The following is a 17585-nucleotide window of genomic DNA, read 5'->3' as shown; positions in this document are numbered from 1 at the left end:
AGCTTGTTCACCCATCTATCCGTCCCTATACCCATGTTTGCTTTCACTGACAACTCAGTACTGTATATGCAAAAGGGTTCATATTTGTTGTCTGTACTGTGGTATGGCTTTTCTAACCCTTCTCTGTGACTCCCATAAGATTACTGAGTGGGACCATGCAAATAAGGTATATAGAACTCTAATGTAGGGATTGTTTATTTTTGTCATTCTGCTAGGCTTAAAATGAGCCTTCCTAGACATTTGTTGTTGTTGTTATGTTCGTAGACATAGAAAGGGGGATATCATAGAAAGGGAGAAGAACTGGAGGTGGAGTACAGCACATCCTTGGACTGGAGATCCCTGTGCTGGACCTCCCGGCAGAAAGATGGCAGAGTTGACCAGCAAAGATGACCATCTGAGGAACTAAGAGGCATGAGATAGAACTGTAGGCTTGGTAGCCCACAGAGCAAGACAGTTGAATGCTTTTGGGCAGTAGGCTTATTAGTGGAGTGGGGTGCACATAGGTGTACCTATTAGCAGAGCTAAAAAAGCTCTGTAACACTTGCCCAAGCAGAGCAGAGGCCAGGACGAGAGGCAAGAGCCAGAGAGGCATGCCTGAGGCCATACCATAGGAGAGACTGTCCTGATCAAAGAATTGTATCCTGAGAGTGTTCCTGAATCTGAACTGTAGCCTATTATTTCCCTAATAAACCCTACAATCAAGAATATTGCCTGTGAGTTCTGTGTGGCCATTGCAACAAATTATAGAACCCAGCAGAGAAGTAATGAGTGTTATGGGAGGGATAGTTGGTGTCAGAATTGGTAAAAAGGCTGGAGGGTGGTGGTATGTCTGGCCTCACAGGATTAAGCTGTGGGCTGTTGATGGTGATTCTGTTTCTCCCTTGTGAGGTTGGAGGAGGTCAGAAGATGTGGTCTTCATGCCCTTTTTTGCAGAAGGATTCCTTTTAGCATTTCTTGTAGGTTGATCTGGTTTTTACAAATTCTCTTAATTTTAGTTTATCCAGAATGTCCAAATTTTACCATCATATTTGAGGAACAGTTTTGCTGGATATGTTGGTAATTTTTTCCTTCAAGATTTTGTATATATACTCCCATTGCCTTCTTGTCTGAATGGTTTCTGCTGAGAAATCAGAACTTAGTCTTATTGGTTGCCCTCTGTAGGTAACATTTTGTTTTTCCCAAGCTGCACTCAAGAGTCTTTTTATGTCTTTGGTTTTGGAAAGTTTGATTATGATATGTCTTGACTTTCTCTTGAGGCCTATCCTGTATGGGGTTCACTAGGTTTTTTGGATGGATATCTTTTCATCTTTCATAATATTGGGGAGGTTTTCTGTTAGTAAGTCTTAAACAATTTTGTCAGTGGTTTTTTTTTTTTTTGCTTCCTTCTGTTCTGGGAGCTCTGGTGGCGTAGTGCCTAAGGCATCTGACTGCTAACCAGAAGGCTGGCAGTTCAAATTCACCAGCCACTCCTCAGAAAGAAGACTGGGAAATCTACTTCCATAGAGACACTGCCTCAGAAACCCAAGGAGGGGTCACTATGAGTTGGATTTGACTCAATGGCAGTGAGTTTGGTTTTGGTTCTTATTCTGGAATCCCTATCAAGTGTATGTTATTTCTTTTGATATCATCCCAAATAACTCTTAGGTTTTCTTCATTTCTCTTGATTTTTTTTTTTTCCTGATTTTTCCTCATACAAACTGGTGTCAAGGGATTTGTCTTCTAGCCAGGATTTGCATTCTTCAGCCAATTTGATTCTACTTTTTTTGTCCTTCCAACAAAATAAAAATGTTATCTATCTCTATAATTTTTGTGTTCAACTTCTGGATATCTAATTGTTTTTGTATCATTTCTAATTGTCTATTATTTTGTCATTTTGTTCCTGTATGATTTTCATTAATCCTTCAAGAGTATTAGCAGTCTTTCCTTGCTACTGTTTATAGTTTCCATGAGTTCTTAGAAGATCCTATATGTATCTCTCTTGGATTCCTTCTCAGGTAATTCTATTACCTATTCTTCCACAGGGAGAATCCCTACTTCTTTATTTTGGTCACGTGCTTCCACTATCTTGTTATTTGAATGGAAGTTGTCTGTTGTCTCCAAGACATTTTGAAGTAGTTGTTTTCATTTGTTGTGTTACCCCCCACCCCCCGCCAATATATCTGGATGAGTAGGGTAGATGTGTTCCTTTTGTTGTTAACTTGGCAGCTATCTTTGAGATGCTCTCCAGCTGTCTCTAGATTGGTGGAATAATTGATGAGAATGAAGATTTGGGTCTGTGTTTGATGTGAAGAGGAGTTTTAGTTGGGATGAACAGGTTTTGATCATTGTCTTTTGTTGATTAAGTGGTGTATGGGTTGATAGTGGTGCTTGTACATTGGTTGAGGTGGTTGGTGAAGTAGAAATGGCTGACTATATCCTCCTTCTTGAATTCCTCCTGATCTGTCCACATTGTGTCATTATTGCTGTAGTTATTGCTATGAAGTTTTCTGCCCTTCCCCCATCATCAGTGCCTATGTCTGTATTCAGACAGTCCAGCCTATTCTCTCTCCTCAGTCACTAATCTTCATACATTTTCCTTCTCAATCGGCACTCAATCTAATTCTTTATTTTCTCATTGATGCTCAGAATTCCAGGATCAGTATTTGAATCAGTTTCACTCAGATTTTCAGATTTTGTTGATGAAAGAATTGGTGGATTGTGCTATCAGGACACCGTTTTGTCTTCACCTCTGTGTGTATGCTTCTTGATACATATTAACTCCTAATCTTTTAAACGTACATTAAAACTTAAACCTGTCTGACATATTCCCACTTTCCTGAATAAGGGATGCTTCAGTATCAAAACTCTTCTAGATTAATTTCTTACCTGCACTAAGATCATCTCACCTACTTTGGTCATTTTGTCAGAAGGGACCATTCCCTGGAGAAGGGTATCATGCTTGGTAAAGTGGAGGGTCAATGAAAAAGGATCCTCAACAAGATGGATTGATACAGTGACTGCAACGATGGGCTCAAATATAGCTAGGATTGTGGGGCTGGTGCAGGACCAGGCAGTGTTTTGTTCTGTTGTACATAGGGTCACTATGAGTTGGAGCCAACTCAATGGCACCTAACAACAACAATAACAACTGAAACCATGCCACGATAGGCTTTGGTTTTAAGGACTTGTGGTTAAAGATACAATGCAGGAAGCCTGATGTTGCTGACATGTGCAAGAGGTATCAATCACCATAAAGGGAGCCAGCACAAATTGGTGGAAGTTGCAAGAAAGTAGATTTCTGAACCAATACAAGTAATCCAAGAGTCAGAGATTGGCAAAGCTGGAACGGACTGCTTTGAAAGATGGTGAGTTCCTTGACACTGGAGATGTTTAAGCATAGACTTAACTTTGCTTAAACACTGTAAAGAGACTCAAGTAATGGTGGATAGTTGGGTTGGAGGGGTAGGTTCCCAAATGCTGGTCTGAGGACCTAGAATTGTTCTTTTCTCCATAATAAGATGCAACAAAGACAATATTTTTATGAAGTTAAATTTATTCAATTTAATGGATGATTTTGTTGTCTGAGGTTATATTTTTCCATCTAAATTTTAGGAATTATTAGCAAGGAGAGAAACCCAAAATAGGGTGTATAAGGATAACAGAGTCAAGGAAAAGAAAAGATTGAATACTGGAAAATCTTTTCAGAAAAAGTCTTTAGAAAGATAATCTCTTCCACTTTGTTTCAAAAATAAGCTCTTCAACAATATTTAATTACTTTATATAATATACTTACTTATTACATTATATTATTTACAGTTTACATATTTTTTCCTGAACTGGATATTTATCCTTAGGTCATCAGTGAATACTCACCTCAAAACTGAAACTACTGTAGGATATATTTAATTATTAAGCACCACATAATTATGCTTACCTTTAGCATGTATTAGTATATATTATGTGAAAGCAGGAGAAAAATCATTTAATTATAGAGTGAGATACTTTCTCTAGAGTATTTGAACAATATCTTACGCTTAGTAGTGCCAATGACTCAGATGCTCCTAAAGATGATGGAGTGGGGATGCTAGTTATTTGGGCTTCTGTTATTTAGAAGCTGAGTAAAATAAGAGTTTGTTGTGCTGATCTGACAGATATCATCTGTATATTTGGATGAATAGCTTTCACTCTCCAGCTTAGTTTCTTTATTTTTATGTGGGGATGGAAATATCTGCAGTACTTTTTTCCTGGGGGTGAATGTTTCGGGGTGAATGTTTCTGCAATGCAAGACTAAGTATGTTAAACCAATGAAATATACTGCCCGCAATTCTTTCCTGGTATTTCTTTTAGTACCACCATTCTTTTTAGAAAAATAAGCTCATCAATCATTGAGCTTCTAATATTTGAGAATGCAAGGGAGTCTGCTCAAACAAAAGTATCATACATTAAAAATCACAATAAAAAAACATACTAAATATTTCTGTAAGTGTGCATTTTGAATGTCCTTGTTCACTGTAGGTCACTATACATCTTCCTCTCCCTATCCCAAGTCATTCAATGAACAATTTGCCTGTCTATACCTAAAAGGCTATCGTACTGTTTTTTGTTCTCCCCTTGGCAGAACTACTTGGAAATTTTAAACAATTTAAATATCAACTGACTTATGTTCTTCTTACCCTTTCAGGGAAATGTCAAGCATTCATATTTTCAACACTAATGAACAACAACCAATTGTTTTAATTTCATTATTTTCTCAACTGAAAGAGTGCTTACAGAGCACAGAAATAGCTAAGCTTTCTTTTTATAGATCTTGCTGGTGAGCCTGAAACAAGTTTAGATTGAAAGACAAAAGGGAACTCAGATTTCTATCCTCTGAGTATAATTCTCTTGAATTAATAGGCCCCAAAGAGAAGATTCCAAACACAGGGCTTGCAAGTTCTGTGTAAGGTCATTCAAGTGGTTTGCTTACCTCTCAATAAGGTTGAATTGCATTTGGACCATCAAAAAATTTCTCTATTCTTAAAATTGCTAGAGAAAGTTCTTCTGTCACCTTAAATAGCAACAAATTCCAAGAGAGATGGTTGGCTTTTCTCTCTCGTATCCAAGAACATAGCACACAGCATGCCACTACACAAAACCTGCATTGCAGTCATTTTTAAATTCAATCTAAATAATGTGACTTGCTGAGCATACCTTTCCCCTGATTTGCTAATGTTACAGATTTTAGAAGTGACATTTGCCCCTTTAGCAATGCACTTCTGCTTTAGTTTACTAAATGACACCTTCTCGACTTGATAAACAAAGTGTTTCCCAAAGGGATATAGCTTTCTTCCAAATTGCTAAGGAATAGGTTAGTAATAATAGAGTAAGGCTAATATGTGGTCCCTGTTCCTAGAGTAGAAGGACAGAGTGAGTCAGAGGTAACCCCAGCTCATGTATTTGGAAAGTATATATTCATGAAATGTGGAAAAAACATCACCATGGAGACAAGTGATCTGGTTTTGCAAAGGATATGGGGCCACAGTCAGGGCAGAGTGTGGGCCAAGCCCTTGTTTTCTCGAGTGGACGCTTTGGCACAGCTCCCAATGCTTGTGACTTTCCTAACGCAGAGAAAACACAGCAGGGACCTCTGTTTCCCGAGAGCATCTCCCTGTCACCTGAGCCTTATTTTCTTGAAGGTGTGTAGCCTTCCTTTTCAGAGATTGCTCTTAGAAAGGAACTAAGGGAAACAATCATCTTAACACTGCTATCCAATACTCACTGTACTTCAACTTCCTAATTTAGTCCAATTTTTCCCATTTTACTTACGTGGAAACAGTTTTGCTCGAATCTGCCTTCAGTGAGCTTGAGACATTTGTGTGCTTACCTGTTCAATCTGTACTGATTATGATACTCTCTTTCCTTCACTGCAGTATATTCATTTTGATACTTGAGAAGTTGTTCTCTCATTTTGGAGACCTCTGTGTTGAATGCCTCTGGAAAATCATCAGCTTGCTGCAGGTGAAACTTCTGCTGTTCTATTTGTTCCGTGAAACGTTTGGCATCCTGCAGCAGTTGGACCTCTGACTCTTGTGTGCTGTGTTAATAAAAAGCGATTCCCATAATGAGATGTGTAGTCCTCAGTACCCTTACTAGCTCCTGTGCGGGTATAGTCAAGAGGGCAGGGAGCATGTCCACAGCTGCTCCCTGGCCCTTCCTTTCCTGGGTTCATTTCAATCCAGTGAACATTTTTGTGCCAAGCACTGTGCTCAGTGCAACAAGCAAATATACTCCTGTCCTTGGCCTCAAGTAGTTCACAATCTAGCAGAGATGCAAGGTATATTGACTTAAAGAGTTAGCTAGAATCCCAGGTGACAAGTGCTAACACTGGCGTCTAGATCAAGACAATGGGAGATGATAGAGAAGGAATGAATCTGATGATCTACCCTGAACATGACAACAGCACAACAAGACTTCCAGGGTGCAGTGATAAGGAAAAGAGTGGGTCCCTCTTCCATCTGTCTTCAATAACCTTGACTCTTTCTAATTCTTGAATTCTCCTGACCTGATTGTGTTGTTGTGTTCTTATGTTTTGACATCAAGTTGGATCCGACTCATAGCGACCCCTCCTTGGGTTTCCAAGGCAGTATCACTACAGAAGTAGATTGCCCCATCTTCCTTCCGAGGAGTGGCTGATGGGTTTGAACCACCAGTCTTCTGGTTAGCCATAAAACGCCTTAGGCACTATGCCACCAGAGCTTCTGACCCCACTTAGCAAGTTAAGAAAAGACAGAAATCTTTCTAAAGACATATCACTAGGAAACTGGAAAGAAAGAAAAAAATCCTCTATAAAAGTGTGGACATAAATTACAGATTTTTAATCCAAATTTTAATATCTTGCTAAAGCTGGAGTTGAATTCACGGTAGCAAGCCTTCCTAGATTCCCAATTGCAGTCTATGATCTTGGCTCAATCCAGGGAAAGAGGCCTTTAAACATCAGGCTAGAGGCAGATTCAGATGAACATTGAAATTGGATTTGATGAAATCTTCAGTATTTTCTAAACCTTACTCACCAATATTGCAAACTAAGTCCAATCTTATAGTGGATATGATTCATTTTTTTTTTTTTTTAAACCCAACTACCCTCTGTTAGCTACCTGTCTTGTTCAGAAGCAGAATCCTTACAATTTCCCATTTTGAAGCCAGCACATTCTTCGAGAGCAATCCCCCCCACCACCACCACCAATACACACACAGTGTACCACTCTTCCTATCAAGTTTCCTCACCAAGAAGACCTTCAGTTTTTGGCTTATTTGTGGAGATGCCTAATGAGTCGCTCAAACCTACTTGACTGAAGTTATGAGTTCCATCGACTTTCTCAGGTAAGTTGTTTGCTCAATGGCATCCAGTGAAATATTTATTGGGACATACTGTGTTCCAGAAGCTATGCTAGGTACCAATAGCAGCAACAAACACAACTATAATGACAACATGGATAATTTCCACTAATGAAAGCTGGAGTTATCTCCCACAATTCAATTTCCTTAAATGTTAATATGCCTTTGTATATCCAAAGTTATCCAATCTCCTTATTGTTGGCACTCTTCAACCATAGGATTGTAAGGCATCAGTATGTGGCACGGTGCCTATTTTCTCACAGAAGGGAAGTAGGCAAGGTAGTAGGATCCCAGCCAGAACACAAACAGCACTTTACCTACATGTTTTTGAAATAGAGTGTCAGTATAAGGGAATCTAACTCATAACAAGGTGTCAGTAGAAAACCCATTCAGTTTTAGTTCAGTTTTTCCAGACTTTTTCTGCCTCCTTCTGACCCAGCTGCAACCATGGAGACTCCACTGCTTCATGCCTTTCCCATCCACCAGGAAATAGGAGTAAGAAAGAGTAGTGGCTGTTGGAAATGGCAAGAGATGCAACCAAGGGATCAAGAAGAGGCAAAATGTGGGTGATAAAGAAATTTAATGGTTTTGCAAAGCAACCTGGAAGCAGGAAAACACCATGGCCTTGCTCACTGTTTGCTATCTGCCCTGTAGGGCCCAGGGGGCTGAGCTGTGGGCCATGGAGGAGAAAGTCAAATCAGAGGACTTTGCAAGGTTCTGTTGGATCTACAGCTATCCAGAGGTGAGAAACACTGTCATCTTTGTATCTGCAAAGAGGCTTGGAGGGATTCCTTGAGAACTGCATAGAGTGTTCTCCCAGTTAAGAGTGTAAGGTATGCTGAAAAAGATTACCCCAGACTTTCCATCCAAAGCCTCCAAGTTTCTGAGTCTTCAGAATGAGTACACACTGGCAGGCAGAACCAAACACGGGGAATGGAATCTCAATAAGGAGTGAGTGTAAGGAGTTGACTTGGAGATGGGGAGAAAGAGGAATGAGAAACCAAGGCCAGGGGCTCTGAGGGTTGTTAGGAACCTGGATAGATCCCCGTAAGCATAGAGTGGGGTGTAAGTGAAGTCCACAAAGGGATTCAACTTAGCTGTTCCCCTAGTCATTCACTCTTCCTTTCTACTTCTATTTTCAGAATAGCTAATTGACTCTGGGCAAGACAAGAAGTAGGGGCAAGAGTTGGGGATTTGGGGAGAAGGTGGCTAGAAAATGGCAGAATGGAGGTTTTTATTCATTGCTATGTCTTCTAGCATTTTATGGGCATATCATGAGAAAGGAGGTGGAGGAAAGGAAGAAGACTTGTGAGTGATCAGCAATAGCAGCAGAACTTTCTTTTGTCCCTGCCCCCTCGATTACCACTGGCTCATAGCAGGTGGTCGGGAAACACTGTTAGATTATTCAGGAAGATATTCTTTGGATATGTGTCTAATTGGAACATGGTTGAGTTGAGGCTCCTGGGGGGTAGAAGTAAGAGGTAAAAATAGAAGTCTCAGCAGAGGTAGGCTGGAGTTATCTAACTCTATACCTCTGAGTGGTGAAGAGAGGTGGGGAGAAAAGAATCCTGCAGGACTGTCCCATAGAAGATAATGTTAGTACCCATACAAATACCCTTGGTCCATTCTAGAGGTCATCTGCATTTTCAGAGGACAGTTATCATACTACAACACTGTTGTATCTGCCTGCATGGGTTTATGTGGCCATAGGAGCTTTCGTGGCCTGCTCAAAAGAGCTAATATACCTAGGAGCAATCTTTAGTCAATAAGGGATGGACTGGTGGAACGATATCCCAGTTCAGAAATTCTGAAGTGTGTTCTACACAGTCACCCTGAGGGTCTTCAGTGAGACTGCCCAGTCAAACAGTGTTAACCTGCAGATTAACACATCTTCAGTTGGATTCCTCTCTTCCCTGTCTCACTTTCCACTCCCTCATTGTACTTTCTGGTGTCATTTCTCAAGCTACTTGAACTCACATCCTTGCTTCAGGGTATGCTTTTGGAGAGGATACAAGAAATATAGAAGAATACATCACAAGAAAGTAATGTAAATATGATAAAAGTGTTCCCACATTAGTAAAGGGCATACCTTATCACGGTATCATGCAGCAAGGTATACTTGGCTTTTAACTCTGCCATTCTGGTTGCAGGAAGTTTTCCCACAGCATGTAGCTAGCAAAGTAAACAAAAGATCACTATTAGCCATCACATTTTCTGCATTAATCAGGAGATAAAATGGTTACATGGATAAACCAAACTCACTGCCATCGAGTCATTTCGATTCGATTCATAGTGACCCCCACCTTGGGTTTCTGAGGCGGTTACACAGATATCTTATATAATCTTTTCCCTATGTGCTGCCTCCTTCTATCCACTGTAAATGCTGCCTTTCAGGACCAAGAACTTCTATAGCACATAAATTGAAAAAAAGAAAAAAAAAAAGATGTTCAGAAAAAGAGTTTGACACTGTTACTTTAGCTAGATTGGATAGAGAATCTCCTCTCTCAAAAAGAAAAAGAAAAGACCAAATTCTGAAGAATGGATTTCTACCTTTTTTTTTAAAAAAAAAAAAATCAAAATCTGAATGTTGATAGTCATCAAAAAGTAACTATCAAATAGCAGGTTAATCTCTGGTTAGAAACTTCAGACTTGTTCTAGTAGAGGAAAATGCTTCACTCATTAACAGAATGAAGCATGGAAAAAATGGTTACATTTTTATACTACATGACACAAATGAATATAAAAACCAAATCTGTCATGTTTTAAAAATGCACTAAGAAATTAACATAAAGTCCAATTTTAAATTGTCCAAGAGTATACACAATGAAATGTTAGATAAAATGTCTTAAGTTCACAAATAGGACTTCACAATAGATACTTGTGTTTCTGAATTGCCTTGTTGATAATTGTGACTGGAAGGAAATATTTACTCTAGAGATAAAGATTTAACAAGAGTTCATTATTCATGTGTGACATATATAATATGGAAAAAATTTCTAAATTTGAAATTCTAGGACATTCCAAGGAAAGTAAAAGCCCAGTAAGACCTTTTACCAAGTGAACTTCTCTGGAAGGGGATCAGCATGAGGAAACAATTAGGTGTTTGTGTGGGTGTCTGTGAGCAACCGATTGTATTCCCTGTGATAGGCAGCGTAACTACTTCGCATGATGTCCATGAACCTTAGAACATGTGAATGTATTACTTTACATGGCAAAAGGGACTTGGCAGTAATGATTAAACTAACCTGGATTTTCCACATGTCCTAACCATGTGAGTCCTTAAAAGCAGAGACTCTTTGCCGGTTAGGTTAGAGAGAGGAGATGGAAGAAGAAGGAGGAGAGATGTGAAGTATGAGAAAGACTCAACCTTTGACCCACCATTGCTGACTTTGAATATGAAGGGGGCCATGAGCCAAGGAATACGAGAAGCTTCTAGAAGTTGGAAAAAGTAAAGAAATGGATTCTTCCCCAGAATTTCTAGAATATAATGCAGCCCTGTCTACACCTTGATTTTAGCCTAATGAGACTCTGTTGGACTTCTGATCTACAGAAGTGTAAGATAATAAATTCATGTTTACTACTACCACTACTACCATACCATATCATTGGTATACAATTGGTATGGTAGTGGTTTTCCACCAATAATATGGTATAGTAGTAGTTTTCTACAACTGCCATAACAAATTATCACAAATTTAGCAGCACAGATAGATTTTCATCTATTTCAGCAGGTGGTGTATGATCAAGAACCAATGGTATTCAAGGAAGAAGGTGAAGCTGCAGTGAAGGAACTGGCAAAAAATAAGGTTCCAGGAATTGATGGAGTACCTACTTAAATGTTTCAACAAATCTGTCACACTGGAGGCACTTACTTGCCTATGCCAAGAAACTTGGAAGATAGCTACCTGGCTAATTGACTGGAAGAGATCCATATTTGTGCCCCTTCCAAAGAAAGATATCCATATTTATACCCTTTCCAGAGAAAGGTGATCCAACAAATGTGGACATTTTTGAGCAATTCATTAATATCACATATGCAAGTAAAATCTTACTGAAGATAATTAAAAAATGGTTGCAGCAGTATATTGACAGGGGACTTCCAGAAATGCAAGTGGATTCAGAAGAAGATGTGGAATGAGGGATATCATTGCTGATGTCAGGTGGATTTTTGTGGAAAGCGAAGAATACCAGAACGATATTTATTTATGTTTTATTGACTATGCAAAAGCATTCAACTGTGTGAATCATAACAAATTATGGATAACGTTGAGAAGAATGGGAATTCCAGAATACTTTATTGTGCTCAAGAGGAACCTGTACATAGACCAGGTGGCTGTCATTCGAACAGAACAAGGGGATACTGCATGGCTTAAAATCAGGAAGGGAGCACATCAGGGTTGTATCCTTTCACCATACTTATTCAATCTATATGTTGAGTAAATAATCCGAGAAACTGGACTAGAAGAAGAAGAACATGGCATCACGATTGGAGGAAGAGGCATCAACAACCTGTGATATGCAGATGACACAACCTTGCTTTCTGGAAGTAAAGATGACTTGAAGCACTTACTGATGAAGATTAAAGACTACAGTCTGCATTATGGATTACACCTCAACATAAAGGAAGCTAAAATCCTCACAAATGGCCAATAAGCAGCATCATAATAAACGCAGAAAAGATTGAACTTGTTAAAGATTTCATATTACTTGGATCCACACTCAACACCAGTGGAAGCTGCAGTCAAGAAATCAGATATCATATTGCACTGGGCAAATCTGCCAAAGACCTGTTTTGAAGAGTAAGGTGCACCTAACTCAAGCCATGGTATTTTCAATCAGCTAATATGCATGTGAAAGGTGGACAATGAATAAGGAAGACTGGAGAAGAGTTGATGCTTTTGAGTTGTGGTTTTGGTGAAGAATACTGAAAGTATCATGGATTGCCAGAAGCACCAACAAATCTGTCCTGGAAGAAGTGCAGCCAGAATGCTGCTTAGAAGCAAGAATGGCCAGACTTCGTCTCACCTACTTTGGTCATGTTGTCAGAAGGGACCATTTCCTGGAGAAGGATGTCATGTTTGGTGAAGTGGAGCATCATCAAAAAGGGGAAAGACCCTCAATGAGATGGACTGACACAGTGGCTCCAATGGCGGGCTCAGACAGCAAGGATTGTGAGGCTGGAGCATGACCAGGCAGTTTTTGTTCTGTTGTACATAGAGTCACTATGAGTTGGAGCCAGCTCAACAGCACAACAACATACCATGTCATGTATGGTTCCCAAAGCATATTATGTCTTTGCATGTTCTATTTTCCTATCTGCAGTTTTTTTTTTTTTTTCTCTACTTTATTCACTTAGAAGACTTCTATTCTTCTTTTAAAAATATCTCAGGGGTCACCACCTGTGGATTTTTTAAATGACACTTCGCTAGGCAGTGTACTGCCATCTTTGTACTGCTTCTGTACTTTTAGATGTATCTGTTGTTGCACACATCATACATTGTTATCAATATATGTTTAAATATGTCTTCTCCATTAGGCTGTGTGTTCTTTGACTATAAGAATCCTGCTGTATTCACCAAACCTACCAGCCACTTTGCAGAAGACAGATAGGGTTGTCTGTTTCTGTAAAGATTTACAGCCTTGGAAACCAAATGGGGTTGCTATAAGTTGGAATTAACTTGATGGCAGTGAGTTTGGTCTTGGTTTTTGATTTTCATTTTTGTGCCATAGCATATTCATCATTGTGCCACAGCATGTAGCTTGATTATGTTGTAACTTCTCAATTTTTATTGTTAGGTGCCATCAAGTTGTCTCTGACTCATAGCGACCCTATGCACAGCAGAACGAAATGCTGCCTGGTCCTATGTCAGCCTCATGATCCTTGCTATACCTGAGTCCATCGTTGCAGCCACTGTGTCAATCCATCTTGTTGAGGGCCTTCCCTTTCTTCATTGACTCTCCACTTTACCAAGCATGATAACCTTCTCCAGGGAATGGGTCCTTCTGACAACATGACCAAAGTAGGTAAGACAAAGTCTGGCCATTCTCCCTTCAAAGAAGCATTCCAGCTGCGTTTCTTCCAGGACAGATTTGTTAGTCATTTTAGCAGACCATGGTACTATTAGCATTCTTCTCCAACACCACAACTCAAAATCATCAACTCTCTTTGGTTTTCCTTATATTTACTGTCCAGCTCTCATTCATAAGAGGCAACTGAAAATATGATAGCTTGGGTTAAGTGCACCTTAGTCTTCAAGGAGACATTTTTGCTTTTCATTACTTGACAGAAGTCTTTTGCAGCAGGTTTGCCCAATGCAATATGTCATCTGATGTCTTGACTGCTGCTTTCATTGGTGTTGATTGTAGAACTAAGTAATATGAAGTCCTTGACAACTTCATCTTTTCTCCATCTATTGTGAAGCTGTTTATTGGACCAGTTGTGAGGATTTTTGTTTTCTTTATATTGAGGTACAATGCATAATATAGACTGTAGTCTTCAATCGCAATCAGTAACTGCTTCAAGTCACCCTCACTTTCAGCAAGCAAAGTTGTGTCATCTGCATATCACAGGTTGTTAATGAGCTTTTCTCCAATCATGATGCCATGTTCTTCTTCATCTAGTCCAGTTTCTCAGATTGTTTAGCATACAGATTGAATAAGTATGGTGAAAGGATACAACCCTGACACACTCTCTTCCTGTGATAGTTGGAGCTGTGTGTCAACTTGGCTGGACCCCAGTTCTGTGTGGTTGTTCCCATGATGGGATTGGATGACTGTGTTCTGAGTGGCCAATCTATTTAAGGGAAGTTTCCATAGGGGTGTGGTCTGCTTCCAGGATATCCAAGGACATCTTGGGAAGAGAGACATTCTTCTGTGGATTGGGATTCTGTTGTGCTGCCTACAACTGTCCATGAGTGAGCAGTCCACAGTTTGGCCTGGAGATCTTGGATTCGTCATTCGTTGGAGTCAACGGCCAGTGTACTGCCTGCCAGCCTTGAGCTCCTCAGCCCCTGCAGTTGCGGAAGCCAGGAAAAGCTTCCAGCCTGATGTTTGCTCCAGGGACTTTGGACTTTCTGGCTTCTATACGTTTGTGAGCCATTTTCCTAAGATTAATTTCTCTCTCTCTCTTTTTATACATATATATAAGCTTTGCTGGTTTTTGTTTCTCTAGAGAATGCAGTCTAACACACTTTCTTATTTTAAACCATGAAGTATCCCCTTGTTCTGTTTGAACTACAGCCACCTGGTCTATGTACAGGTTCCTCATGAATACAATCAGGTGTTCTGGAATTCCCATTCTTCTCAATGTTATCTATCATTTGTTATGATCCACACAATAGGATGCTTTTGCATAGTCAATAAAACATAAGCAAACATCTTTTTGGTATTCTTTTCTTTCAGCTAAGATCCATCTGACATCAGCAATGATATCCCTCATCCCACATCTTTTTCTGAATCCAGCTTGCATTTTTGGAAGCTATCTGTCAACATGCTACAATATACCATTTTTGAATTATCTTCAGGAAGATTTTACTTGCATGTGATATTTGTGATATTTTTTCATACTTCCCACATTCTGTGGGATCACCTTTCTTTGGAATGGTTACATATATGGATCTCTTCCAGTCACTTGGCTAGGTAGCTGTCTTCCAAATCTTTTGGCCCAGTGAGTGCCTCCATTGTGGGTATTCTGTCAATTCTGGAGCCTTGTTCTTCACCAATTGCTTCAGGCTTGACTTCTTTCTTCAATACCATTGGTTCTTGATCATATGCTACCTCCTGAAATGGATGAACATTGCCCAATTCTTTTGGTACAATGACTCTGTCTATTCCTTCCATCTTCTTTTGATGTTTCCTGCATCATTCAATATTTTGCCCATAGAATCTTTCAGTATTGCAACTTGAGACTTAATTATTTTCCTGAGTTCTTTTAGCTTGAGAAATGCTGAGTGTGTTCTTCCCTTTTGGTTTTCTAACTGCCAGTCTTTGGACATTTCATTATAATAATTGACTTTGTCTTCTCGAGCTGCTCTTTGAAATCTGTTCAGCTCTTTTATCTTGTAATTTCTTCCACTTGCTTTAGCTACTCTCTGTTCAAGGGCAAGTTTCAGAGTCTCTTCTGACATCCATTTTGATCTTTTCTTCTTTTCTCATCTTTTTATGACTACTTCCTTTTTCATGGATGATGTTCTTGATGTCATCCCACAGTTCCTCTGGTTTTTGGTCATTGGTGTTCAATGCATCAAATCCATTCTTTAAGTGGTCTCTAAATTCAGAAGGGATATAATCAAGGTCATACTTTGGTTCTCGTGGACTTGTTTTAATTGTCTTCAACTTCAAGTTGAACTTGCATATGAGCAGTTGATGGTCTGTTCCACAATCAGCACCTGGCCTTTTTTGTCTGAAGATATTGAACTTTTCCATTGCCTCTTGCCACAAATATAGTCAATCTGATTCCTGTGTATTCCATCTGGTGAAGTCCATGTGTATAGTCATCACTTATGTTGTTGAAAAAAGGTATTTGCAATGAATAAGTCATTGGTCTTGCAAAATTCTATCATGCAATTTCCAGTGTTATTTCTATCATGAAGGCCCTATTTCCAACAACTAGTAACTCTTCTTTGTGTCCAACTTTTGCATTCCAATCACCAGTGATAATCAACACATCTTGATTGCATGTTCAGTCAATTTCAGACTGTATAAGTCGGTAGAAATCTTCAATTTCCTCATCTTTGGCTTGGTGGTTAGTGCATAGATTTGAATAATAGTAGTATTAACTGGTCTTCCTTGTAGGTGTATGGATATTATCCTGTCACTGACAGTGTTATACATCAGGACAGATCTTGAAACAGTCTTTGTGATGATGAATACCACACCATTCCTCTTCCATTTGTCATTCCCAGCATAGTAGATTACATGGTTGTCTGATTCAAAATGGCCAAAACCAGTGCATTTCAGCTCAGTAATGCCTAGGATATTGATCTTTATGGGTTCCATTTCATTTTTGACAATTTCCAATTTTCCTAGATTCATACTTTGTACATTCCATGTTCTGATGTTTGCATCTGTTTCTACTCATTTTTATTTGTACTGTCAGCCGGTGGAGGTTCCAAAAGCTTTAGTCTATCAATATCATTAGGGTCATCTCTACTCTGAGGAGTCAGCTCTTCCCCAGTCAAATTGTGATTGCCTTCTGACCTGATGGGCTCATCTTCTGGCACTATATTGTGCAATATTTCAGGGCTATTCATAAAGTTTTCCAGTAATATATCAGATAGTGTTTCACTGCTAGTCATAAGATTTTCATTGGCCAATTGTTTGAGAAGTGGACAGCCTCTTCTTTCTTCCAAGTCTGTCTTAGCCCAGAAGCTACACTGCAACCGGTCCACCATGGGTGACCCTGCTAGTGTTTGAAGTACCAGTGGCATAGCCTCCAGACTTACAGCAACCTGTAAGCCACCACTGAATGACAATCTGACAGATAAGTTTATCTCCCTTAGTTGTTCCTAACCTCTCTGCCCCTGCCTACCTCTGTTCCTGGCCTTAAAATAGAGCCACCCTGTGGTGAATTGCTTGATGTGGTCCTTCTATCCATTGTCCTCCATTCAGTGATGTATTGTAAATCCTATCCATGCCTGTTTGGGGTGGTGTGGTAGTTAAGGTTGGGTGTCAATTTGGCTGGGCAGCTGGTAGTAGTCGTTCCCTATAATGACTGGCAATCAGCTCTCTGGTGGGATTTGCATTGAGCAACTGAATAGCTGCTGATTGTTAAAGTCATCCACTTGGGTTATTGCTGTTGGAGCAACACAGGTGGTATGTATCTTGAGTCCTGCCTTGCTGGAGGGTATAACTCAAATCACCACCCTTAGCTTCCTTGAGGGTATACCTACGAATCTCCTGGGAAGGGTCGCCCTCCTTTTGCTCTGGGTCTGTGCCTTGGCTCATCCTCATCTCATGCCTGGATTTGGGACAGCAGCCATCATCTGATCTGCTGATCAAGGTTCATCAAACCCCGAGAACTGGGAGGATCCTCCAGACCCACTCACAGACCTGGGACTTGCCAGCCTGCCAGCCTCCACCACTATGACGTGAGACGATCCCTTGGGAGTCTGTGAGTTCTGTGAGGTGTTACAGCAAAATACAGAACCCTAAGATGGGGGAGATTACTGGGAGGAGGAGGAGGAGGAGTTAATGTCTGAAATGATGGAGTGGCATGGTAGTTTGGACATTTG

The 17585-nt window shown here is 39.9% G+C and overlaps 1 protein-coding gene across 1 annotated transcript in view; it reads right to left on the bottom strand.

Annotated features, from left to right (window-relative positions):
- Positions 1–17585, bottom strand: part of CCDC146 (coiled-coil domain containing 146) — a 155985-nt gene that overhangs the window by 59374 nt on the left and 79026 nt on the right. The window contains exons 2-3 of the mRNA XM_007944658.1: positions 9443–9525; positions 5843–6052 (exon numbers count right to left, since the gene is read on the bottom strand). Coding sequence (XP_007942849.1) covers positions 5843–6052; positions 9443–9525 — 293 coding nt within the window. The remainder of the gene's footprint in view (positions 1–5842; positions 6053–9442; positions 9526–17585) is intronic.

This window comes from Orycteropus afer, unplaced genomic scaffold, assembly GCF_000298275.1.
Source record: "Orycteropus afer afer isolate SDZICR_OR568_19922 unplaced genomic scaffold, OryAfe1.0 scaffold00007, whole genome shotgun sequence".
Classification (NCBI taxonomy): Eukaryota; Metazoa; Chordata; class Mammalia; order Tubulidentata; family Orycteropodidae; genus Orycteropus; species Orycteropus afer.
This window is presented reverse-complemented; position numbering and strand designations above follow the sequence as displayed.